This window comes from Poecilia reticulata, linkage group LG2 (genome assembly GCF_000633615.1).
Source record: "Poecilia reticulata strain Guanapo linkage group LG2, Guppy_female_1.0+MT, whole genome shotgun sequence".
NCBI lineage: Eukaryota > Metazoa > Chordata > Actinopteri > Cyprinodontiformes > Poeciliidae > Poecilia > Poecilia reticulata.
Genome location: NC_024332.1, coordinates 40,310,521 through 40,336,631, shown reverse-complemented (window position 1 = coordinate 40,336,631; position 26,111 = coordinate 40,310,521). Strand labels below are relative to the sequence as shown.

Genomic DNA, 26,111 nt, shown 5'->3' with positions numbered 1-26,111 from the left:
GGAGTTTGCATAGTATTAATAAAATGTTCAAAGCAGGACTGCAACTCCAGTCCTCGAGTGCCACTGTCCAGGAACTTCTGCATGCACCCCTGCTCCAATACACCTGATTCAAATAAATGGTTAATGACCAGACTGTTGCAAAAYGTGCTGACATGCCAAGGAGGTAAWTCAGCCTTTGATTCAGATGTGTTGTAGTAGGAATATATTGAACATGAACTCCTTGTTTAAAGATTTCTTTCCACCAATGATCAATTGTCTCAAAAGCTTCCCAAGATTTCTTTGCACATCTTCACCAGGGTTAGTCAGACCTGTTGTAACATCACAACAACACTRTGACATCTGGAAAGGTTTCAGAAACTCAAGGACATCTCAGAGGGCCGGTTTCTTTTTGCTGTCATAGTTCTCTTCCCTGAATATCCAGTTTGAGAGACTGGTTTCTTGTTTCTTACCATACCGCCCTGCAGCCAGATAATGAAATGTGCCAGAGGCTTTGCTTCTAATATTTCAGCAGCCTGCGGGGCACCTCTACCTGCAGGAGTTTGAAGCAGGTCTCTGGGTGGTGGTCATATTGAGCTGAGAATTTGAGAATGGGCAGGAGGCAACAGGGGGCGTCCAGTCCCCCTTCCCTGCAGGGCARMGCTCTCGCCCACATCTGAAAACGCTTACCCTCACACCTCTTCCAGCAGGGTCAGTCTGGGTCCAGGGATCAGACAGTTAAAGGAAACCGAGCAATCATTTGAAGTTGAGAAGGAAGAAACTATTGTAATTCAGCAGCTCTGTAAACTGTTGTAGCTGTGGAAGAAAGAAATGGATTGAAATCAGAATGAATCCAATGTAAGCTATTATTACTCAAAATGTGCATGTGTTGAGATTAATTTCTAGATTAATTTAATTCGAATAGGTTGTGACTCAATCTTCTCCAGAGAGCTCGTCTGGAGAATGTCGTAGAAATTCTTCGATAAGTAAATAGCACAGCATTTTAGTGCTGCATTCTAACGTTTTCCCGACTTGTCCAGCTGGGAACAATGACGTCAGCTGATTGAACAAAAGCAGATCTTTTTGTTGTTTGGATCTTTGATTGCTAAGGGCGACAGTAAAAAAAAAAAAAAAAAAAACTACTTAAAATCAGATTGAAACACCAGGAAGAAAGCATTTTTATGCTCCCCAGTAAGGTCCCTGTAATGACTTTGGAATGTTGCTGGGAAATGTCGGTGTAGAGCCGAGAGAAAAGACAAGAATAAAAACCCACTTTTTATTTTAGTTTTGATTCACCGGCTAAAACTGTGTTTTAGCCTCAAATAGCAACWCCAAAGTTAAATTTAAACAAAAACAGTGAGTGACTACAGCCTGCCTGGGCATCCAATGGACAACAGTTTGTTCAAGCTTATCCACTAAGCGAGTTTTTCCTCCAGAATAAACTTTAGTTCTTGGCTAAATGTGGGTCTGTGTGTGGTAATGCCGAGTGGGTCCAGGCATTAAACCACAGMTGGGTTAACTGGTCAGCTGTGCTTTTGTTTGTGCTGCATCAAACCATCTGAGGCTCTGTATTGTCTGGGAAGCTCCTCGACCCGCAACACTGCCGTAATAAAAATCTCTGATCCAAACATGAGGGCTGAATGTTCTATTCTTCGCTTTACAAGAAGGCAGGTGTGGTGCCATGTTGCACACTTAATGGGATTTTTGCAGTTTTAATTTGAATTGATGTGATGGGAGATACAAAAATCAGAATATATATATTATATATGTTGTTATTATGATATACATTCTAAATACATTTGTAACATATAGCCTTCTTGTTATCTGCTAATAGCTTGTTCTCTCACTCCCCTTCAATCTGAATGAACCACCGACATCTCTCAACATTGTTAAAATTTCTTGTTAAATTGTATATTTTGTGTCTTTTTAGACTTTATTTTTAAACATMTAACTGGTGGTTAGCTTTATTTTGATTTTGTGGCAAATTTAGCAGGAGACGTGTCCTCAGACATGTTCATTTTTCTCTTTATGTATTGACTTATAGTGTTTTGTAGCTTGTTTGTGAGCAGTATAGCAATGCTTTGATAACAATACCCTCTGTGTTGTTTATAACCACTTATTCAAGTTTGATAAAATGCAAAAAAAATAAAATAAAATTTCCGCTACTGACCCTTTTTTCATCTTCTCTAATGTTTAATCACCAATATTTTTTTCCTGTAAATAGCTCATGAATGATGCATTTGCAACTACGCCAGTGAACTCTGACCTCTGTACTAATTGATGATTGCTCCAGTACAGATGTCGGCCAACTCCAAGCCATGGTTGTTAGCAATTATTTGATAAACAACTAGCTAATATGCTAATTGCTGCCAGCCGTCCGTGAGGTCATTAAGCGTGTTTGCTCTTCAGTTACAGTAAAATTGCTCAGCTTCTCTTGTCGCCCTGTAGGCCCGACTGTTCCTCCCCCCAAAAGAAAAACAAAATCCAAGAAGAAACTTATCTGAAAAGGTCGCCTGCTTTGCACAATGCATGTGATTACCTTGTTCAGTTAGCATAACATAATCAGACGATTTTAGCAGCTGCTAGCATGTACACACAGACAAAGCGGTAAACAATGAATGCCTTGTGCACTTTATTTTGCTGAACAAGTAGAATTCCTCATCTTTCCACTGTTTTGCTTTGAGCCTCCCTTAGGAATGTTTTTACCGGGCCACATTCCTCTCACTCAGCTCATGGCTTGTCTTGGTTTTGTTGGCCGGGACGTAGATATCCTMAGAGATCGATTAAATCCAACATGTCTGTCTGACCTTTTAAGACCGCGACACATTCAGTGTGCAGGTAAAAGCAGCGAAATGTGTTCCTGCTACGGATGACGTCAGGAACAAATGTAGGCTTGTTTACAATATTCCTTCATGTGTCCTTTGCTCATTCATGTGCGTCTTTAACCTACCTGCTGAGTTTGGGCCCCTGGGGTACCATGACGAGAGTCATTAAAGTTTACAAGTGTGAGGCCCGGCTGTCAGTCAAACTGACAAGTTGCCCCCGTCCAGCTCTGCTCTGAGCTGAACTCCAGCAAACCCAGGAGAACCCCTGACCTCGCTTTGACAGGGAGCCGAGGAAAGCTGGAGCAGCAGGGGCYGAACCTTTGGAGAAGTGCACTTTGACTGAAAGATTGATGATCTGAGTCCCCGAATGTGGAAACATTAGGATGCTAATGATGAATCAGTCCTGCTTTCTCTCACTTAGCCACAGTCACAGGAACGTTGTGCCACTTTCATACAGCGTCCATTTCATTTGTGTCAGTTTCTAATTCATGGATTTTTCCTACCGTTCTGTGAACAGCCTTAGTATTTATTTTTTCTTAAGGCACCAAATATAGTTTAAACATCTGAGAACAACCCATTATTTCACATATTATGTTTGTAGAAACAGTTTGCATTCCCAGGTGCTTGGATTTCTACACCTGTGATCTGTGTGACTGGAATACATGAATTCAATGATTTTGATAGTGGAGTTTATAGTCGAGACCTGTGAAGACACTATTGCAGAAATCAATGCAACTAAAAATAAATGCATGGATGAGTTTCTCTATGTTTCGCTGAGACATTCATCTTTTAATTCTGGAAATGTTCTTCAGGTGACAGAAGGCCGACTTTGTAATTGTCTTTATGTGTCTCTGAAGGTTCAGGTCGRATTTCATCACCACACCCAGATTACAGACCTGATCACTAGTTTCTAGCAGTAATAGCTGAAGCTGTGTGCTGACTCAGTTATTATCTTTGGACCAGAAGTTTCTATGTTCAGGTCCAAATATAACAACTTCAGTTTTGTTTCTGTACAGCTGGAGAAAGTTATGGAAAGTTGTGGCACCAATGCATTTCTTYAGTGCTTGGATGGGTTCTGAGTCAACTGGTGACAATATAAGATRGAGCTGTGTAACATCTGCATATTTATGATAAATCATCATATTTCTTGTTATAATATGAGCTAAAAGGAGCATGTAGATATTATATAGGAGGAGTCCCATGATAGAACCTTGTGGTACTCCGCATGTGAATTCTTCCTGTTCTGATGAGACRATACCTGTTAACACAATAAGTTCCTGTTCTTATGTGAGATCTGAACTAATTAAGTACTGGACCAGAGAGCCTGACTCAGCTCTTCGGACGCTTCAAGAGACGCCCTGATTCTTATGGCAGTAAAAAGTATGTTCAAGTTGCAGCATTAATGGGACCCTGTTATTTGAAAAAGAGTCGGTCGTGTAACAAGTTACTAAAAGAGCTGTGCACGAGCTGAATGCGTGCATACTCCTCAAGTGCATGATGTAGCCTGTCGTGCCACAGCAGGATTAAAGTATCCATCTCTCCCTGAAGTGCCTTGCTCCCTCGGCCCAGCGGACCCCTCCCATACTCTATTTGCTTTAATTAAAATAAAACTCTTAGTCTTGGCCTCGCCAGACCGACCATCCCCTTTTCCTCTCTGGCATCGTGCTCTCCAAATGTCAAGCCAAACCTTTTTTTCTTCCCCTTCTTTCTAACTCTGCGTGTCTCAGTTTCCATGTTTCCATGTTGGCGTGCTGTTCCTCTGGGGTTATGACAAAGCAGAACAGGGATGTGTGCCGTCTGAGGAGGAATGTGGAGCTGAATGAGGCTGTGTACCGAAACGGGATGTGAAAGTGTCGAACGACTCGTCGGCCAAAGGGGAAATTAAATCATTCCGGGTTAGGAAGGCACCTGAGGGAATAGCTCTGTTTGCTCTGAATTGTGGCTTGGAGGTTTTTTTTTTTTCTTTTCTTTTTTTTTTATAGATTTAGCCGTTCTCGCTGAGGTGTATGTATGAACTGGCTGTTTCCAAGTATGCGCATCTGCGTATACCCATGTGCTTCCTTCGAGTGGGACTCAGAACAAAGCACACAGTGTAGTTTATGTCAAAGAGTAGCAAAGCTGTCGAGGAGAGGGAAGAGGCGTGCATCTGCAGACAGGATTTTTTTTTTTAATTGTGTCAGCAGCTTGAGATTGTTCCCAACCTCTTGGATTGACTAAACAGTGGGTTGTGGTCAGCATTTCAAAAATGATCCCGTAAACCGCGTTGGGACTGAGTYGGGTCAAATGGGGTTTTGGAGAAAACTCTCTGAACACCTGTGGAACTCATTCACAGAGTATTTATCAAGCTGCAGCTATAATACCAACAAATAAAATGCCTGGATGCTGAGTGAGGCTCGCTGTAGATGCAGGCTGCCATCTGTTCCAGAATACATAAATTAAATTGCAGTAAAAGCACATTACATAGTGTCAGAGTTGTCTGGTGGAGCTTGTAGAGAAATGAAAACATTAAGCCAGAAATGTTTTTAATCTAATTTTCTGTCTGTTTCAGTTGGACCCCATTCCTTACGAGGTGCTACAGCAGAAACCAAATGCTAACGCTGTTCGCTCTATGGAGAAAGTCATCGAGGTTCAGAGTGAGTAGATCACTCACACCGCAGCCAGTAGCTCATCTCTCATTCACACATCTCTCATTTTGTCAATTYTTTTTTWTATATATTAGGCTATTCTAAATCKTAATGCCTCCATTTATAACCTATGAAATCCCTGCTGTTGAAAGTTATTAAGTCAKCAGTTTTACAGATCACAGGGGAGAAAGAAAAGCAGTGATATTATCACCACTTTTGGGTGAACAATAAAAAACAATTGAAGAACCAAAATTGTCWTTTTTTTTTGCACCTCTTCTTTATAAAAGCTGATCCCTGTTTAAAAAGATTTGACATGTAAAGTTGTTTAACCCTCCAAGTCRTTCATTTTGTGCTCCACCTGAGTCATCTGTGACAGTTTTAGCAATAAAAACTGTTTTTTTAGATATTGAGTAACTAAAAAAACAAACAAAAAAATGCATGCCAGAAAAATNTATATTAGGCTATTCTAAATCTTAATGCCTCCATTTATAACCTATGAAATCCCTGCTGTTGAAAGTTATTAAGTCAGCAGTTTTACAGATCACAGGGGAGAAAGAAAAGCAGTGATATTATCACCACTTTTGGGTGAACAATAAAAAACAATTGAAGAACCAAAATTGTCWTTTTTTTTTGCACCTCTTCTTTATAAAAGCTGATCCCTGTTTAAAAAGATTTGACATGTAAAGTTGTTTAACCCTCCAAGTCATTCATTTTGTGCTCCACCTGAGTCATCTGTGACAGTTTTAGCAATAAAAACTGTTTTTTTAGATATTGAGTAACTAAAAAAACAAACAAAAAAATGCATGCCAGAAAAATGCATGCACAAAATGCATGCCAGAGAAATCATATATATTGAGTTATGCAAGTTTCATTCATTTATTACAGACCAAAAACATCAATCAATGATTACATAATACRTTTTCTCCTAATTGTTTTATAAATGCTCTTATTAGCTTCAGTCCTCACCATAAGTAACACATATTTTTGTATTTATTTCATTTATTTTTGTTTGCCATTTTACATGCCAGTTTCAGCAAAGATGTTATGATTTTTTCTTTATTTTTTGTGAAAAATCATAACAATGGTCATTCAGAGGGACACCACATTTGAGGTTTGGTAGATTTAAAAAATGTAAAAAAAAATATTCACTTAATATAAAACAATGAAATAAACGATTTTGTCCCTTTGGCACAAAAAAATGCCAAAAGGGGAACATTCATTTTTTACAKGTTTTTCAAATCTGTAGACAATGCACTTCACATCCAAAACCTTTTAATTTTTTAAACTCATGCTCATGTTCTGCAGATCTCTTCTAGATGTTCAGCTTTTGCATCCCGTTTTTATTTATGTTTGTTGCAGGTAAATATTGGCGCTCTCTGCAGCGCTCTGCCTCCACCCTCGGCTGGTCGTTGAATGAAGCGCTGCAGCGTGACGTGGAGGAAGCTGAAACCGTTTCAGCCATGGCTTCACTGTCTGTCGCCAACAAGCACATCGGAAAAAGGTCTGTGGTGTGACGCTGTACGGTGGTCTGAGACCCCAGTTCCTGTGTTTGTAAAGAAATAGTTGCGATTGTATTTATATATTTCASTWWAACACAGTTCGTTATTATGTGTTTGCTTTCTGCAAATACATACAACTTATTTGTATTAGATAATGTTTAAAGCTCTGGATAAAGAGATGTAATTGTTTTAAAATGAGCTTAAGGTCAAATGTTCTCTGGTTAACACGGCCAGAGAAATGAATACATGAAATAACGGCCTGAAAATAAAACAAATGATCTCATCTCAAAATAAACTGATAAGACTTAAGGTCTTTATGTCTTAAAATTAAGAAAAWAATAATACTGTAAAACTACAAAACATGCCTGAAATATGACCTTAATATGAAAGRTTATAAGTYCACAGAATGTGGCAACGCTGTGTGTAACATTGTTTTCTCTCTAAGGGCTGAAGAGGAGCCGATGGAAGAGGAAGCTCCCATGTAAAAGAAACAAACATGGTTATCCTTCGACCACTAAGACCGGAGTTCAGCGCTGAATCGGTCCTCATCCTGGATCCCTCGTAGATTCCTTTGTCTCACCGTCGTTGGAAACGATCAGACCTTTTTCTCTCTGGGACGAAACCAGGAACTGACAAAAGTGGCTCTTGCAGAGGAACCAGACGGCGGAAGATGAGCTTCCACCACCAGTTAGTTGCACACAGGGCRGCAGCATTAACCGTGTTGGACACAAGAGCCAGATATTCAACAGCGACAGCCTCCAGTGCTTTTTAAAAACACTAAACTTGTAYATTTTGACTGCCAGTCTGAACCGTACCAGACCTACAGCAGTCGTCTACTTCTCATGTTTATTTGTTTTTGTTTTTTTTGTGATTTCTCAAAACCACCTTAGCTGTTGTAAATGTGACTCTGCACTAAAGGATGGACTCCTGCTTTTTCAAGGTATCGGTGTGTTGAATATCCTGCATTTTTCCGAGGTAAAGTTACAGAAGATTCCAGGATTCAGAGGGTATCAGATGTTTGTGCCTTTTTTTTTTTTTCGTTTTGTTTTGTTTTTTAATCAGTGGATTTTCTGTTGAGCTCCTCATAAAGAGCTTTGCCTTACGAATGGATTTTGGATCAAGGAATCTTCTCCGAAGTTTCTGTCCTGGCAAGACATGAGGTGCCTGCATGTTTCCGGCACATAGACTCCAGGACGTTGGCATGATGACCTTTATTACTCTACTGTCTGTCCCTCCGTTTCTGCTTTTTTCTCTCCCTTTGTTACATTCGAAGATAGTCCTCACCCAGAAGTAAGGGATGAGTGTAAGAAAACTTAAAAGGAGAGACTGAAATGTCTTTTTTTTTTTTTTTTTTTTTTGGACCATAAAATCTAAAATCTTCTTTATTAGACAATACTGAAGCCAAAATTGTGTAGCTTCTGCTGTTTCCCACACGCAGACCGGCAGTGACAGTTTCTACGGTAGAATTTGTGTCACTTTTTAAAGATTATCGAGGAGTGTAATTACTCTCGACTGGGCCAATTTGTTTTTACCGTCCCACCTGGGATTTTCAGAGGGCTGATCTGGAGCCGCCGTTCCTCCTGCAGCTGCTTTAACATCTTTAGGTCCTTGTTAGAAGCACATCTGCTCTCCAAATGTCAGGTGCCGTGTAGCAGGTTGGTGAACATCTCAGTCTGTTCATATACACTGAAACACAAGTTTTTCATCATCAAGATGAAGCAGTGCACACCAGTTGTGACTGCTCATTATTAAGCCTGTTTAAATATTAATTGGTTTAGATTTTRTGTTTCATTTTTTCACACCTCTATAAAGCRACACCATGTGGTAAAACGATGTTACAAACAGGTAAACTGGGATTCATGGCTTTAGTTGCTTCAATATTTTCTCAAATGGTAAGAAGCTGTAGACTGAACACCACTTTAAGGCCAAAATGTTTTCTTGTTTAAAAGTGAGGGGGGGGGGGGAAGTTCTCCTTCACTTAATCTGCTGGTTGCAATCTGCAGATAGAGAATAAAATCGACCACTACAGCAGAAACGTTTGAAATCCGGGATTATGTTTAGTTTTAGGATCATAAATATGGAAATATTTTTAAATGACTTTACACCTTCTAATTTCAAACACCATGCTTGGTTCAACTTCTCTGTATCAGTTTTTAATCATCCATCTTTTTTTTTTCTCCTATCTTTTGGAAAACCTACCTTCTGTCATTTTTTAGTTTTTCTAACTCTGGTTGATCAGCTGAGGATTCCTGCCACAAACATCAACAATCTCACTGGTTTTGTTGCTCTTCTGTGACCTTTGATGACTTTTTGTGCTCATTATTCACAGTTTCTCTCTGTTACTTTGTAAAGCTGACATACTTCACAACAGGTGAAGGTTCAAACTGTTTTGTAGTGGACGTTGTATGAAAACGTTTATGGGTTTTTTGGGGGGGTGGGAACGTCGGGATACAAATGTTTCTACTTTGTAAAATGATGGATAATTGTGTATTTACTGTCTGTTTATAGTAGATTTATATATAAAAGAAAGTATATTATATATCTATACATACTGAACACTTTGATCTTGTTTAAAAAAACAACACTGATGGTTTCTATCGGTCGTATGTGCAGCCGACCCGTTTTAACGTTGTTACTGAAGCACCTTGGCTGTCCTTGGTCACTGTTGACGTTTCTAGCAGCGTTTTCTGTCGGTTTTTCTCGTCTTTCACAAGTGATGATTTAGCGCTTTTATTTATCTGATGGGTACCACAAACACTGTTACAGTATGCCTCACATATTCATGCACATGTCTGTACCATTCCATGTTTCTGATGCTGTATGTTTGGCTGTAGTTGTAGGATTTCAATTTACCATGCTGAAATTATCAGAATTTAGATTTTTTTTTTTTGGCCCGTATTTTTCCTCTTGTTTTTCTAAGCATTAGTTTTTTTTTTATACGTATGAGCACTCAGTCTTACCTGCAGGAGACTGTGCTCAGATTTTAACTTTTATGTTTGTAAAATGAAGTCAGTCTAAAAAGTGGAAACAGCTCTTATAGCGCCAGCACTTTGGTGAGCCTTTTAAAAACATATTCCAACTTTAATATGATGTACAATCTGAAAATATAAGATAAAATAATATATATTGGGGGGGAAATTACCTGTAGAAATGAGCTCACCTATAAATTAGATCATTCCAATTTATTCCTCTTCTGCACAAACCAAATTTTCCTTATTTTAGTTTGTGTTTGAAAGTAAAATCCCTCTTCAGCTGTTGAGTTGACACCTGAACATTTTGGTATTTAAAGTCGTTCATTCCTTCATCCACTTTGATAAAAGCCTCAGTTTTATGTGAGGAATAGTTATCCCACATCATGATGCTGCCGCCATGTCTCATTGAAGATATGGTGTTATTTTGGTGATTATATTTTTGTGCCAAACACATTGCAGCTCATGTTTGCCACTAGATTCAGAGGTTTTAATCAGGTTTGGATGTTTTATTTAAGATAAAATGAATTCATGGAAATTCCCTCAGCTTCTACAATGACACTGTTGGTGTTTGTGAGCAGTTTTACTTCTGCATTTTAAATATATATTCAAAATGCAGTGAATTTTTCTTTTTTTTGCTCTGCTCCTGACTGATACCTTTGTAAAAGAATTAGGCCATTTTGATTGCAGAACATTTAAGCAACTCAGAAATATCTCACCAAGACATCTGAGCTTTATTTCAAATTCWTCAGATTATTTATAATTGTTGGGAACTCAAGAACACAGAATCCTGAAAGTAAATTAATAAGAGGTTCGGAAAGTATTAGATATGCACATTAATGTAACTATGTTGTTTTCACCCTGATAGATTTGTTGGTTTGTCTACAGTGAAACTGATCAGGACATATCGCAAATTAAAGGTAGACAAATGTTGAAAATGATAATTGCTTCATTTTGTTGGGATACAAAAACCTAATTGACACTTTTTAGAGCCACTAGTTAGTTTGTTTTTTTTTTTGATGGCACAAATCCACTTTCTTGTTGACTTAGCTGTAGACTCATCTGTATGGTTGGAATCTTTTTATCACTTAAACTGAGGTACTTGAGAGAGCCGTCTGCTGTAGGACAGACACTAACKGCTCATAAACTGTCCACAGAACCCCAATGACAAAACTCTGAACTGACCCTTTAAGGTTTATAGTGTCATCCTGAAGACTGAAGGGTAAATTTGTCCTCCTGTGTGATTCAGTGATTCTTTGTAATAAGTTTTCTTTTCTTACCAGAATACTTTTTAAATGACTTATGCTGATTTTGCAGGCATTGATTTCCTTTGGTTGGATTTATAGCTCTCCGGTCTGAAAGACCAAAGCAGAATATTTTTTGTCTTAACTAGCAAAAACCAAAAAAATTAACTGTCAGATATAATTTTTTACAAACGTATTACCTTGGGATAATATCTGCTGATTAGCAACATTTCAGCACAACTTCTCTATTTTTTATTTTTTTGCTGAATGTATTTGATCTCCAGGGCCTTGAATCATGTCTGATTCAGAAAATTAAAAGCTACACATATAGTTAAATGACAGTTTAAATGTAAATAGCKTTTTATAAACTAGAAGCGGATCTGAGAGGACCTTTGCAGCAGGACGTTGGCTGACATCAGTTTTTATACGTCTCTTTACATTCCCGTTTTCTAATCAAAACACACACTGTTGTGAGCTCTTGGGTAGCTCTGGGCCTGCTTATCGAGTGCATATCGAATGTATACAGAGGTGGCCGAGGTCGGGCTGAGGTGAATGTGACCTCAACGCTGGATCCCAGGCCGTCTCTGCACGCGTTGACTCACTGGAGGAGAACCTTCCCAGAACTCCCGTGGCTTTCCTGCTGCTTTATGTTTTGGTTTCTCGAACGCAGCCAAAACTAGCGCCGTCTGTCTTCACAGTTAGTCTTAAAAACAATGTCCAGTTACCGAAAAGAGAAGGAGAAAAAAAACACATTCCTTTTTTATTAGAGTGACCATTTATCCAGAGGCTGACCTGCTTTTATTTTGACTCTAGCAGCTCAGAGACCTGAGAGTTCATTCGCTTGGTCTCACCGAGCTTCACTCCATTCTTCTTTTCTCTCTGCATGATGTTTGTCTGCATGTCCGTCCGTCCGTCCCGGGTCACATACCAGCACTGAAGGACATTAGTACTTTCACTGTATCCAAACTGTCTGATCGCTTTTACTTCACGTTCAGGTGGACTTTGGGTGCTTTTTACCTGTAGCATATGGAGTCATCACACCTGGAGTTGTAGTCAGTATCTAACCTTAGATTTGATTGTATTTATGTAGAAGCTGTTCCGGTGGGGCGCTTTGTAAACCGCAGCAACAGAAGGAGGCTTTGTTATAAATCTGGGTCAGATGTGACATTCAAAGGACATTTTTATCCTTTTTAGTGCACTTTGGTGATGATTAGGGTCTTTGTCACATCTGGACTTTTTTAAAGCTCCTTSTTACCGTCGTCCATTCCACTAAGAAACAAAACAAAAATCCAGTTTTCTGTACATGACCACTGTGCTTCAAAAACAAGCTGTTCCAGGTTTACATATGTATAAAATGCATACCCTTTGTTTTTTTTTATTATTATTATTATTGGTTATGTTTTTGACTTGTTCTGCCGTTGTTACAGAAATAGTAATTTTTTTCTGGGAAAACCTTTAAAAAATTGTCTTTGACATGTATAATATAAAAGTATTCTTTTTGGACAAAAAACCAGACTGCATCGTGTGTGTCTTTTTCTTTCAGTGATAGTTATGTTTAAAATGTGAACATCCTGAGGAACGTTCATCTCTTACTCTCACATTTACATTTTTCAGRTGTCAAAGATAACCTTAGTGAATAGAAAATTCTTKGAAAGAAAAAAATCCCTCCTCCCTTTCTGTCTATTTCCCACCTGATTACTGCCAACAAAGACCACCAGCACCTCAAATCCAAGAGAAACCACTTGAAACCAACCTGRCCTTCTATGAAAAACAATTTGCCCCCCAAACGTCCACTGGCAGCAACAACTGACATCCAGCACTTTTAAAAACTGGTGAGCAAACTATTACATCTCTTAGAGGAATTGTGACCCACTCTTCTTTGCATTGTTGTATTTATTTATTTTTATTTTTTTTTGCGTAGCCATTATACTGTCCTCAAGTCCATCCTTGACATTTGTTTTCTTGACCTTTTTTGCATTCTTTTCAGTTTTCACATTGGGATCAAATGGCGTCCTATATTCACAGGTTTGTTTAAAAAAAATGCAAATTTGTTCTGAAACTGTAAATGAATTACATTATTTATATTTGAAGTTCTGGATGAATACGCTTCACTTCTCCGTTTATTACTCTCTTTCAAGTTCTCCTCCCAACTATTGTCCTCATGTGAATTCATAGTAAACATATTTAATTTCTCCAACGCAAAAAGCTTAGATGCTTTAAGAGATGACAAATCTTAAAGCAAAGATTATTTCCGCTACAGCAAAATCACCCTATAGAGAAACTTTTAGGTAGGAAGGGAACTTAAAAGATTATTTTCACCAAGGTGAAGGGAAGTGATGGAAGTCCAACCTCCTGCCTACACAACTTTTTGTGTCGTTTCCTTTAGTGGTTCTTGGTGTAGCGCCACCAGAGGTGTGGAAGGGGAACAGCTGAAAATGTAGCAAATATTACAATTTTAGTCCCCAATCAAACCAAGTCAMCCTGATTATCAGTTGTGAAAACACCCCAACTTATTTTTATCTGAAGCTTGATGAGAAGAAATGTAGTTTTTGAGTTTAACTCATTGTATAAAACTACTTCCCCCTGTGAGACCTATAAACCGTTGTTTACATATAAAATTCGCCACCAGGAAGAATTATTGGCAACACAGTAGCTGTGAGCAGGATCAGCCCCACATTTGGAGAGGTCAGAGGTCAGAGCTGGTGTCCAAATAAACAGCAGTGAACCCCTGTTGGTGGCGGAGCTGACGCTGAGACAACAGCCGAAAAGCAAACAAAACCAATCCAGCCCTCCTTCCCCTCAAATAAACACATTCCTCAGCTTTCAGTCAAACGCTGAATTTGGTGCGTAACCGTGTAAATAAGGCCGCCGCTGACTTTTGGTTGCTTTGTCACAATCTCCGTAAATCATGAAGATTTGAGACACCGGCGAAGGCAAACGAGGAAGGGCACGTCTCGAGGTCCTCGGGTGAAAAAGGTTAAATTGGAGACCTTAGGGATAATATTTACCGTCCGGGAGAGTCTGCAGAGCTCTGGGGACAGTAAAGCTAGGTATGCGCTCTTTTTATGGTTCCTCTGTGGCTRCAGATGCTCCAACGACAGCGAGGTGACACACAGACTGCCCACCACAGACTCCCCCAGTTAGCTCGGGTCAGAGAAGAGATGGAGCCTTCTTGGTTGGAAATTCAACAGGCAAAAGATGGCTGCCTCRTTCCCCACAACAAAAAGGCATATCTATTTTATCTCTGCTCTGACCGCAGTGACATTATGGTTTGTGGCGGCGCTGCTCATCCTCCTGCAGCGTCAGTCGCTATCAGTTAGCTCTGTTATTACCCGGCCGCTCGGGCTCAGGGAAAAGGCCTCGATCCCCCAGATGTGCTCATCACCACACGTCTTAATTGCAGGTTGGAGTAAATCCCTAAAGGGCCTGTGGGGCTTCGGCCAGCTGCGTGAATGACAAGCCAAAGTAATTATAGAAGAGTTATTAGGATCAAATTTGGATCATCAACACTAGTAAACAGATTCTTTCAAGGAGAGATTTTTCTAGAGGAGTCGGTCAACAAGCGAATAAAAACTGTTGGATTTTAATTTTCAACACAAAGTTGGACTCAAGTAAGAACAAATTTTAGCCATTTTTAAATTTTTTGTCCTGATTCTGGCTCAGTGGGAGACTTCACTGCTTTTCCTCCAGTCCAACTTGAACGTTTGATGCTCAGTAGCAGTCAGCTGGGCTAAGCTTCCTCATCCTGCTGCTGTGGGTGTTCAGTCTGCAGTTTGATTTAACATCTACTCTGCTGTGGAAAGTCTTCACACATCCACTATTCCTTCATATTCACCTTCCACTTCCACKCCATTTTAATCTTGGTTCCTTCAATGACTGACKGCTTTCTTACTTTCATTTAGTCCAGTACCTGACYGTAACTCAGTCGGCTGTAAGGGAAAAGATAATGAACAACTGTAAAACCTAACAAGACGTGGCTTTAGACCCGAACAGACAAACCAAGAGCATAAATGAGGCTCATCTTGACTCTTGGAAGCACAAAGATCCATGTAMGTGGAAGAATATGTACAACAAATACTTGTACTGTGAGTTATAAGTAACTAATAGTACTAATAACTGAGTACTGTTAGGTTTTAGTCACCAATCTAGGGGTGATTTCACACAGCAACCTAAGATACTCTCTAGTAAAAAGTTTTTTTCCAGCTTCCAGTGGCCAAAATCAAAATCATTTTGTCAAACCAGGTTTCCCACCTTGACTGTAACATTATTTTCTGGGGTTACTCAGGCCTTCACCCAGAGGTGTTTGGGTTTTTGCAGTCAGACTGGCGCTTCCCAACGCTTTTTTTAACTTTGCTGGAAGAATCATCTTTTTTTTTTCCTGGCATTGTTCTTTTGTATGAGTTGCTTAACAGGGTTTGTGTCTGTTTTGACTTTGGCTATTTTTACTTCTTCTCTGGACGTGCAGCACTTTGGGGAACCATTTGTTGTTTTTGAATGTGCTTTTTAAATAAACTAGATTGAATTGGGTTAGTTGTGCACACCACAMATCTGGCCTTTATTGACTGACTGTCATAAAAAGTAACATTTACAATCTGCCACCAGGGGACATGTAGAAGAAGCTGCCCTGAATCAAACTTTCTGGCCGACATACAAAAACARTGTGTGGCAGAAAACAAGATGGTGGTGGGAGCATCATGCAGGGGGGATGTSGTTCTTCAGMAGGAACAAGGAAGCCGGAGTTGTTCAAAAAGTTAAGGAGCTAAATGCAGGGAAATTATGGAAGAAAACCTGCTAAAGGCTGCTAAGTCTTCAGACAGGGATGAAGGTCGACTTTCCAGCAGGATAAGTTCAAATCTGAATCTGTTTAAAACTTTGTGGACAGACTTGAAAAATGAATGTTCCTTCAGACCAGCTGAGCTTGAGCTATTTTGCAAACAAGTAGTAAAATTGTCCAGCTGTACATGTGGAAAGCAGGCAGAGAAATTTCAATGTTAAGGGAARCAAATGCAAGCCACACTTTTTAGATTTTTTTTTATTTGGAAAAAAAAACAACTTCCACTTCAGTTATGCGCTRTGTTGTGTTACTCTCTCACTTAAAACAAAAATACATTGAAGTTTTTGATGTAGATTTTTTTAGGCATGTAAACTTTTTGAAATACATTTTTATACAACACCAGAAATTCTGGCTTTTTTGTTGGTGCTTCTCTGTTACACTTTTCTTTTGTTCAGCAGTTTGATTAATGCTCTCATAGCCGCGTGTTGTACTGGAAATGAGTAAAATTTAAAAAAAAATTAAAAATACCTAATAGACAGCCTGACTTTTGTAAAAGTACAAAGGAAACTTAGGTGGGTGTGAAATGTTCATATGTTCCTTTTAATTGGAAAGCATTTGATGTTTTGTTTTCTCTCTTGCCCTTTTGATGCTAACCCTAACCCTCATCTCATGGACACTGAAAGACGGTGAACCTCAGCTCCTTACARATGTAAAAGATGAAAAAGGTAAGTATGAACATWCACACCTTCTATCAATTAATCACATCCTGCACCACTTTCAAATGTCAGAGTATTTTCAGTGTCATTAAAGATCTAGTCTGAATGCTGCATGTTCCAATCTCTACCACTAGGGGGCTTTCAGTAGAAGCCTGGAACCAGAAACTTCCTTCCGACTTTGGCTGAACCGCCCAGCTGGGTCAACCCTTTRCATTCGATCTGATTCTGGCAGCTCTGCCCATCTGCTGGATCAATAATTCAGCAGCTACCTGAATCCGCCCCGCTCCGCTCCTTTCTCCCACGAGGGAGGTGAAGCCTTCAGATTCCTGGACCGACGTGACCTTGGAACCTCTGGTGACCCCTGCAGTCATCACTTGTGTTAATGACCTGCAGCGGAAGACGAAGGGAAAGTCAGGCTGTTACTTTACAAACAGACGCCCTCCCTTATGCCCCCACCTGGGCTAAAGTTCTGCCTCACTAGTGGCAAATACACTTGCTTGCATTTTCTTTTATTCTACCTCTAACTTTTGCATCAGAGTGGGATTTGTCCCACAGAATCATCCAAACACTGCATGCATGTGAGAGACTGACCACAGGTTAGTCAGATTTCTTGTATATTCTGTGTTGTTCTCCTGTCAAACAGTGGAGACCTGGAAAGGTTTTGAGTCGTAAACGTTTTCCAGCTGTCCTTCCCTCATTTGATCCCTTCTCTCCAGCTGCATTTATTTCTTGGGTCACATCACTGCAGCGTAAGCCACATGCTCTCTGTTTGTGCGCGCTGACATGTGGTCATGTCAGTTTTGGTCTTTGATTCAACAGAAAACATTAAAGTGATTCATTTATTAATTACTGAAGCAGATAAAGRGTTTTGCTTTTCTACTATCTCCCAAATAATAAAAGGCAGCCTCGTTCAGAGATATTAGGAATACACATCGTTATGTGTCACTCAGATAGAAAAAGAAATATTGCTCTCTTCATTCACATTCTTTACAGCTATATAATCCGACCCAGTCGCCTAAAGAATCCCCAGATGAGGCCTTAAGATGAAAGGATGACTTTGTATTACAGCATCCAGTGATTTCATAGAGTCAGCTTCAAAAGGAGGGGGTGATGTGAAAATAGCAGATGTTCTCTTGGGAAAGCATAAAGATATAGATCAGCTCTCTGCGCGAGCGGAGGGTAAATGTCGTTCCGATTCTCTCTCAGTTTCTTGCATTTTTTTTGTCACTTTCTCAGMATTTCAGTTCATCAACAAGAATGTTTGCATGAATAATGAGAATAATGGGGAATCAAAAAGATCCACAATCAGTGTGAGACTTGTTCATTTACCTGGATTAATGCTAAGTAATATTTGCAGCATTTATTTATCAGCAGCTCTCTTAAAGTTTGAGGTTTGAGCTTTGACTAGGACTCCCCAACATCTTATTTTATTTTAAAGATTTTCTACTATAAATTGTTGGTTTGTTTGGGTTATTATCYTGTTGATGGCCTACTTTGTTTGACAGGTCCACATTTGACTGTAAATACAGGAGTACTAGATTGCTTTTGCAGGTGAAAGACGCTCCAGTCCTGTTTGAAAACGAACCCATGCCATCACTCTTCCACCATCATGCTYTATAGGTGATTTRCTGTGTTTTATTTTGTGCATTTTTTCTTATTCCAATTCATATTTTYCCATGATTCCTTTAGTTTGTAAAGGGACAGCTGAACGTTCAGCTGTCCCTCCAAAGAACTTAAAGAGTAATTGCACAACACCAACATCTCTTCCATAAATCTGACAGGATAATAGTTCTAGGGGTCTAAAAAACAAAAATTGAATTTATTTTGGATTGCCTAAAATCCACACAGGGTCGTGAGAAAAGTAAGAGAAACGTACTAACAAATCAAAAGCGTAACAATCAAATTCTGTTAAAAACCTCCATCCAACTACAGATTCCTCTGAGGCCTTTGCAACTCTTTATCTTTTTTGGCATGATATTATTGAGTATCTATCATGCTCCAGAAAGAAGCTAGTAAAATCCAGAAGAGCTTCCTGTAGATAGACCTCAGAAAATGACATTGTCAGTTGCAGAAAGAACCCAGTAAGTTCCAGAAGCTGTTTAAAGAAACCCTGTAAGTTTTGGAAAGAAATCTGCAACTAAAAATAAGCAAACTCTAAAGCAACTGCTGTAAAATTGAGAAAAGGAGCCTGTAGGTTCTGAGGAAGTAGGTTCTAGAAGAGTTCCCTGTAAATCCCAGGACAGTAAATTATGGAAGGCTTTAAAATTCTGAAAAATAAACTCTATCTCTCTGAAATGCACCTTTTAAGCTCCAGGTAAGAACACACTGTCTATTTCTCCTCAATCTTTTTTTTTTTATGATTGTGGCATTTGTAGTCATAGATTCTTGAAAACATGATCCTCCCAGAACAAACAAGAAAGGAAAGTAACGAGGAGCTCGACACTTCGGGTCAACCTGAAGCCTGCGTGTCTCGGCTCTGTGTGCTGAAGCAATCGCAGCCAGCACAGCTGACTCTGGGCTCTGCCAGCACGGCACACTAACGACGTTTCCTCAGGCTCGCATCACCCTCCAAAGTGGTGGAAGGTTAACCTTTGGGGGGGTTTTTTCACTCAACCAAACGAACACAGAGTACCATCGGTGACACACAGAGCGTAAACCTTTACTTTATTCCCCCGTTTTTACTGCAAATTAAAGTTTTGTAGCTTTTTCCGTCTGATTTTACGGGAAACATCTGGATCTCCCGCACCACTGGAGCACTGGCCCCAGGGTGATTCTGAGCCGCTCAGCTGTGCGGGCCCGGGATAATGAGCAGGTATCAAACGGGCTCCTACGGATGAAGCCGGCCTTGGTAGGAAGGGCTGCCTGGCAGCGTCAGAGACCACCAAGCTGAGAGTGACTGCACACTGTTGCATCTGTTCGTCTTTAACGAGCTATTGTGAATGATTTCATTGATAATATTTTATTCTTCTTCCAGCTTCAACTGTAGTAGGAAATGCAGAAAAAAAGAAATCACTTCCTATTTCTGAGGAAATCCCTTCTTTTTTTTTTGAAGTGAAAGAGCTTGACCACATCTTCATGCATAATATATGGACACTTKKAAACCCCTGCTCCTTCACGCTCAAATACATCATTGATAAATTTGTAAATAACGTGACTTTAGGGCACATATGGCCAATAAGGGGCCCAAGAACCGAAGAAGGCCCCCGTTACCATGACAATCTGCAATGCAAATAAAAAAGAAATCGGACAATAAATCAGAGTAGCACTGCATTTCAGACCGAGTTTCGAAATAATAAAGCAAGAATGTCGGACTCCAGTCCTAGGACATACTAAAGTTTAAATGAGCTGACTGACCATTAACAGAGGAAAGCTGCAAAAAGTCTCATCGCAAGCAAATAAATTCAGGTGTGCTGGAGCAGCACTGGAGTCTTTTCAGCTGTGAGGCTGTGCAGCCAGAAATGCTCCCAAATGACTGAGTGACTGACTGACTGCAGAGTGCAGGAGCACAACATCCCTCTGCTCTGTGCAACACGCAGCTTGTCTCAGCAAGTATTCTTCATTATTATCACCGGACATGGTTCCATATCATCTTTACATAAATATGCTTTGATATATATTTATGTTTCTAAATATGGGATACGTTAAGGAATCGTTTACTGTTTCCATCTGCTCCTTGGAGATGAACTGATTTTGGTTCTCATCAGCAGGATTCAGTTTCACTGCATCCTATTGGGTCTGAATGACGAGCATTGGAATGGTTTCAGCTGCACTGGTTAACTGGAGGTGAACTGGACCTGTTGGCGAACTCCCCTGAGGTGACATCTGTTGTGACTTGGCGCTGCTGCATAGACTGAACTGAACTGAGCGGAAATGTTCAAACATCTGAAAGCTGAAGGACAGAGTCTGACATCGCAAGAGAGATTTGGACTCCAAATGTTGCCGTTTTGACCAGCAGCTGATATGAATAACATGTCAGATGCTGCTGATCTGCCAAGAGAGCTAAGTTGTTGTACAGAACCACTTTGAACCCCAGCTTGCTTATGGAGTTTCATTTGGGGGAAAACAAAATGCATTTAAAGCAGCTAAAATTGTCAAACCTGCAGAATATATTTTTATATTTTACAGCAGTAGTTTGGCATGCCGCTGTCAAAAGATAATAAATCAGTTTAATGTGTAGGTCTTGGAAAATGTAAATTATTTAAGCTTTGTTGGACATCAGCATTCTCACGAAAGCAGCAGGTGGAAAAAGTTTGGTGTTTCCACTCTGGGGCTAAAACACATTTTGGTCCCAGCTGGACAATAAATGATATCGAAGCAGCATTATTAATGTATTTAATTCCCAAATGATCTCATACTACAGTTTCAGTGTGTGTGAGATAGGAGTTTTATTTTTGCTTCAGTCCCAGAGCGTCTCTTAGCTCCGACAGTCCCTGAAAGCAGCAGCCCGTCGCTCACAATGAGCTCCTGTTTTACGCTCAGATTGCATCTAGAACCACGTCTGGGAAAGCTGGATGTAAACAGCTGAACTCAAAAGAATTTATTCAGTCGTAATTTTGAGGTCTTTTATTTATTTTTCTTTTTTTTTTTAAAAAAAAAAAAACCTTAGGCGGAGTTATTGTCCTTATCTGCGGTCGAAGGAGTCGCAGTTTAAACACTGATTGCCTGGTTTTAAAAGCGCACAAACACTTTATGTGGCTGAACTTTATTTCCTGCGCTCTTAATGAAGCTGGATCTTTATGGGYTCTGTTTTTCTTTCTTTTTTTTTTATTTTTTATTTTTTTTAAGCGGGGTTTTCTTTCCATAACAAGCGCAGAGGGGAGGGGAAAGGGCAACTTCTCACACCCAACACACAGAGGGAAAAATCCCTTCAACGAGAGCCAGTTCTACTTTGTTATTCAAACTTATTAAACCGAACATTTTAATGGGTTTTTAAGTATATGTGAAAAAAAAACAACACAGAAGTACATTTTTTGTTGTTGTTGTTGTTTAGAAAAAATACCCGTTTAATAAATAAGCAAAAACAACAGTGGAAACTGGACGGAACTTGGAAGGAAGTCGTTGGAATAAACCCCATGCAGCGAAAAGACTCCGAATTGCATTGGTCCCTTTACAGGATATAGTTACACAAATATGTACAATATGCTTTCATATATCTATATATAAATTCATAATCTGGCTTAAAGTCTTTGAAAAACAAAATAAATCTCCATGTTTTGTTAAGTTTTTCTTTTTTTTTTAAAGGAAGGTTTTAGTGAGAGTTCAGGCCGTAAATGCGCACAGCTGGCGGATCTGTGTTGGCCCGCTGCGCACTTTGCACAGTTCTATCCTCCGCGGTGTGATGAATCTGCGTCCACACACACTCACGCAGGCACGCACACACTCCGTGGGCCACATCACGCCTCTGCTCCATCCTCGGCCTCTGAGGTCAATCAGTTCTTCAATAATCTCTTTTGCCTCATTCGGAAGCAAACAGTCTGAAATAGAAAAAGAAAAAAAAAAAGAACAGAGAAATTCTCATTAAGGCGCACAAATCACGGAAATACACACAATCTGAATTCTGAGAGAAAGCGGGAAGTCCTTAATGAATCAATTATGACTCTCTGAACTGAGTAAAACCATATGGGCTGTTTTTTTATGTGACTGGTCCAGCTGCATATTTATTAGAAGGCACCTGAGGCACAATCCTAAAACAATAGAAAGCACTTCCTGCGGGGTTTTAATGGCCTCACTCAAATAATATGCAAATGCGCTCAGAGGCCTTTCCTCTGACCAGAACAACCTGACTCMTTTCATTTTCCACGAATCCAACAAATTAAACTAACGAAAAATAAGGTCTTATGTTTCACTTAAACATATATATTATTATTGGATTTGAAAGGTTAACTAAATGACAGGTTTCAACATATATTTTATCTACACGTGGATCGGATCAGATGTGATCATCACATGTGATTTTAGCCTATTGCGCATCTCATGCGACACTTTTTCAACCTTAACACGAGCAACAGTTGTAAAAAGGCCTTTAGATCATTTCCCTTCGGTCTGGAAGGTCTAACTACGTTCATAACTGATGCCTCCATGTGTCTGTAAAGCTAATGTTTTTATTTAGACCCAATTTTTAGTCTTCACATGGGTTAAAATATGTTCAGCTATTTTTGCCTGAACATAATGACCAACCTTAAAACCCATAATGAACGGCTATTTGTGTGACAATTAAAACATTTCCTAAAAAGTCACTGCAGCAACGAACAGATACGTTTAAGTTTGGTTAAAAGGGAACAACCAGAACATAAAGCAACAAGGCTGCAAATCCACATTTAAAAAAGTCCTGTGTAACCGCAGGCTGACTGCTCGTTAATGCGTTCCTCTGTTTTTATTATCTTGCACCGGCTTGAACTTTTCATGTCCAGCCGAGCTGCCCATTCCTGCGGTCTGCGCGCAGGAAAAGCCTCTATTGCGGATATAAATTAGCCGTGATGGCACCACAGCTGCTGCGCTCCTTTCTCGGCTCACTCCTGCATTTCCAGTCCTCCTCCCTCCCCTTTATCACCCATGTCAAGAAGAGAAGTACAAGTCTCAGGTTTAACGTGATCTTCTGTTGGAAACGGGACGCATAGCACCTTCTCTATCTAGACATCTGACCCGAGCATCCAGCTGGATGCTCAGGGATGGTTCTGTTCCGCCTGAAGATCAGAAGCTGCAGCATTCAGATGCAGAACCGTTACAGGATGCCAGAACCGTTACAGGATGCCAGAACCGTTACAGGATGCCAGTGCCGGTCAAAGGTTGTGTGGGGCCTGGAGCACAATTTGGTTTTGGGGGGGAAGTCCTTCACCCACCAAGCACCACAGAACCACTGATTTCATATTCATGGTTTGTGATAGCAATTTATCTTATAGTTAAGTAATGTTCATCAGTCACATCAGTCTGCTAAAGTTATTTATCTTACTAACTTGGGCCTGCTGGTTGAGGCCAAGTTTAACCAGTACAGTAAGCTAGTATTATTGTTGTTGTCATTATTATTATTGAAATCTTAGAAGTTTGTTAAAAACATCTTTTTTCTCAGAATAAATAAAAAACACCCTACAGAAAGAACATCACTGCTGTTTTTTCTAACATGTTCAACGTATTTCCCACCGATGAACACTGAGCATGAATCTTAGCTTCCTCTTCTCTGCATTTTTGTTTTTAAAGTGACAGAAGTCAAATACACAGAGATGTTAAGTTTGAATGAAGATAATTAAATCCAAATCCACCTGCAGACACTATGTGACATTTTATGTTAAGCTGCTTATTAGCCCCCTTTATAGAGTATTTAGCATGCACTGACAGGATGAATATCTATTTATTCATTTCTTTTATATGTGATGAAATCAAAACTCTGAACATGATTAATTGTTCATTATTTTCATTACTGTTTGTTTGCTTCAGTCATATTTTTTTATTAATAGATTTATTTATTACTTTATACAGAATTTTAATTTTGTGTTGTAAATTCATCATTCTTGTATTTGGTAATTTGCTGCCTGTTCCGCATATTCATACATTTTGAGTGAAACACAATCATTTTAAAACATTTTCATGTTTTACAAACCTCTTAATTTCTGGTAATATAAAATTAATTAAAAGTAATTAAAATAAAATACAATAAAAAAAACCACTAGAACTAACTAAAGAAATATTTTCCTTTTGCTATTCTAAGTTTTCTGCAAATCCTCATGAATTTAATGCAGATTTTCTCTTTAAGTGACCTGAAGTTCCAACCTGCTACATGCCTCTCTGTGCACAAAATCAAATTATGACCCGTAAGCTACCTATCAAACTGTTTTAAAAATCATAACAATAAGCTGCTTTTTAAAATCTGAGTGAATTTAAACCAGTGTGTGTTTCGGAGTGTGAGAAGACCTGCTGGGGACCCAGGGGGGGTTGGAGGCCCTAAGTTGCTGCTTAGCTCGATTCTGCCTCGGGCCGGATCTACAAAACCCTAATCAGAAACTCTCGCGGCTCAGATTCATCGGAACAAATCCTAAAGTTGTTTTTTAATCCACTCCATAATTTTCCTTTAATATCTACTGTCAGCTGGATGCGTGCGGCTGAGCATGTTTTAGTGAAAAATATGGATGAAGATGATAGAAACGATTCCATTTGGAACCATAAGCTGAACGCTCGCAGGTCTCAGGGTACCCACCGCTTTGGCATTGTGTTTGTCTCTGACTGCTAGTGGGATGCTGACATGGACCAGGCGCCCTCCATCCTCCACACCGAGAACGCGTAACTGAGTCTCTCGTGCGCTACGTAGCTGCAGCTGGACATCTTGCTGTCCATCTCGTCGCTCTGCAGCACCTGGCACAGGAAGTCTATGTACCTGGAGGCCAGCTTCAGAGTCTGGATCTTGCTCAGTTTGTCCGACGGCAGCGTGGGGATGATTTTGCGCAGAGACGCGAAGGCCTCGTTCAGAGACTGAGTCCGCTGGCGCTCCCGGACGTTCGCCAGGACCCGCTGGTTCTGCAGCTCCTCGTACGACTGGCTGCTGCTCGGGCTGGGCTTCTTGCCCCGCTTCACCGGCCCGGGACCGGGGCTGCTCCCGCTGCCGCTGCTGTCCTCTCCGGACTTCTTGCTGTGCCTCCTCTTCCTGGAGAAGCGCTTCTGCTGCCGCTCCGGCTCCTCCTCGCTCGTCACCAGACTATCCACAGGGGAGACCGGGGAGCTGGAGCCCTCTTCCATTTCTTTCTTGAAGAAATGTAGAGACAGGGAGGAAAAAACGGTGTCCACCTTCGAAGCCGTGGTTACAGGATAAATGTAAATCCTTAGAAAGGAGAAGAACTTTTCGAGATGCTCTTCTTCTAACACCGCCGGAGCTCACTCTGGCGGCTGGCCCGCGTCTGCTCTCGCAGAAAGTATTTTTTTCGTTCTAAAAAAAAAAGTTTTTTGGAAACTTTGTCCCAACTTCAGATGCTAAATAGTTTTGAGGGTGGAAGGGGAGGGGTTTGGTGGGCGGAGGCGGAGGGTGAGTCCTGGGTGCGCCTCTCTCCGATGAGCAGGAGGCTGCGGTGGTTTTATGTATCTGGAGATTATTCACTGTCACAAAGACCCTCCTGCTCTTATTTCATTTGTTTGTCCTCAGCAATAAAACAGAACTTATCTTTTTTTCTTTTTCTTTTTACATCCCACAATCAACCAAAATGGATTAAAGGAGACAAATTAAATTATTCTGCTTTCTAAAATGATATTTATTGAAAAATAAAATAAATATTAATCATTTTTTAAAAAATTTTATTACATCTAGTTTCTTCATAAGATTTTATTCAAAAATCCTCCATGAGTACCAGGCCGGTGTGTTTTAGCCGGAGGCTGCGCACCTTGGAGAGCGATTTACGCGGGTTCTGGAGAAAAGCAGCCAGCGGTGATTCAAGTCAAATCACGTGTGCGGGTTTTTACAGATCCTAAAGCGATAAAGGGAAACAGGATGGAGGATTTTTTTTTT

The 26,111-nt window shown here is 40.0% G+C and overlaps 2 protein-coding genes across 2 annotated transcripts in view; one reads left to right on the top strand and one right to left on the bottom strand.

Moving 5' to 3' along the window:
- The window catches only part of LOC103461731 (histone deacetylase 4), a 129,827-nt gene extending 117,175 nt beyond the window's left edge, over positions 1-12,652 (top strand). The window contains exons 25-27 of the mRNA XM_008404080.2: positions 5,350-5,434; positions 6,785-6,926; positions 7,370-12,652. Coding sequence (XP_008402302.1) covers positions 5,350-5,434; positions 6,785-6,926; positions 7,370-7,409 — 267 coding nt within the window. The 3' untranslated portion in view covers positions 7,410-12,652. The remainder of the gene's footprint in view (positions 1-5,349; positions 5,435-6,784; positions 6,927-7,369) is intronic.
- Positions 12,653-21,217: 8,565 nt separating this feature from the next.
- twist2 lies at positions 21,218-25,537 on the bottom strand. Its single transcript, XM_008402140.2, has 2 exons — positions 24,816-25,537; positions 21,218-22,101 (listed from the first exon to the last, which is right to left on the bottom strand). The coding sequence occupies exon 1, from the start codon at positions 25,349-25,351 to the stop codon at positions 24,845-24,847; it is 507 nt and encodes a 168-aa protein (XP_008400362.1). The 5' UTR covers positions 25,352-25,537; the 3' UTR covers positions 21,218-22,101; positions 24,816-24,844.
- Between the last annotated feature and the right edge of the window lie 574 nt (positions 25,538-26,111).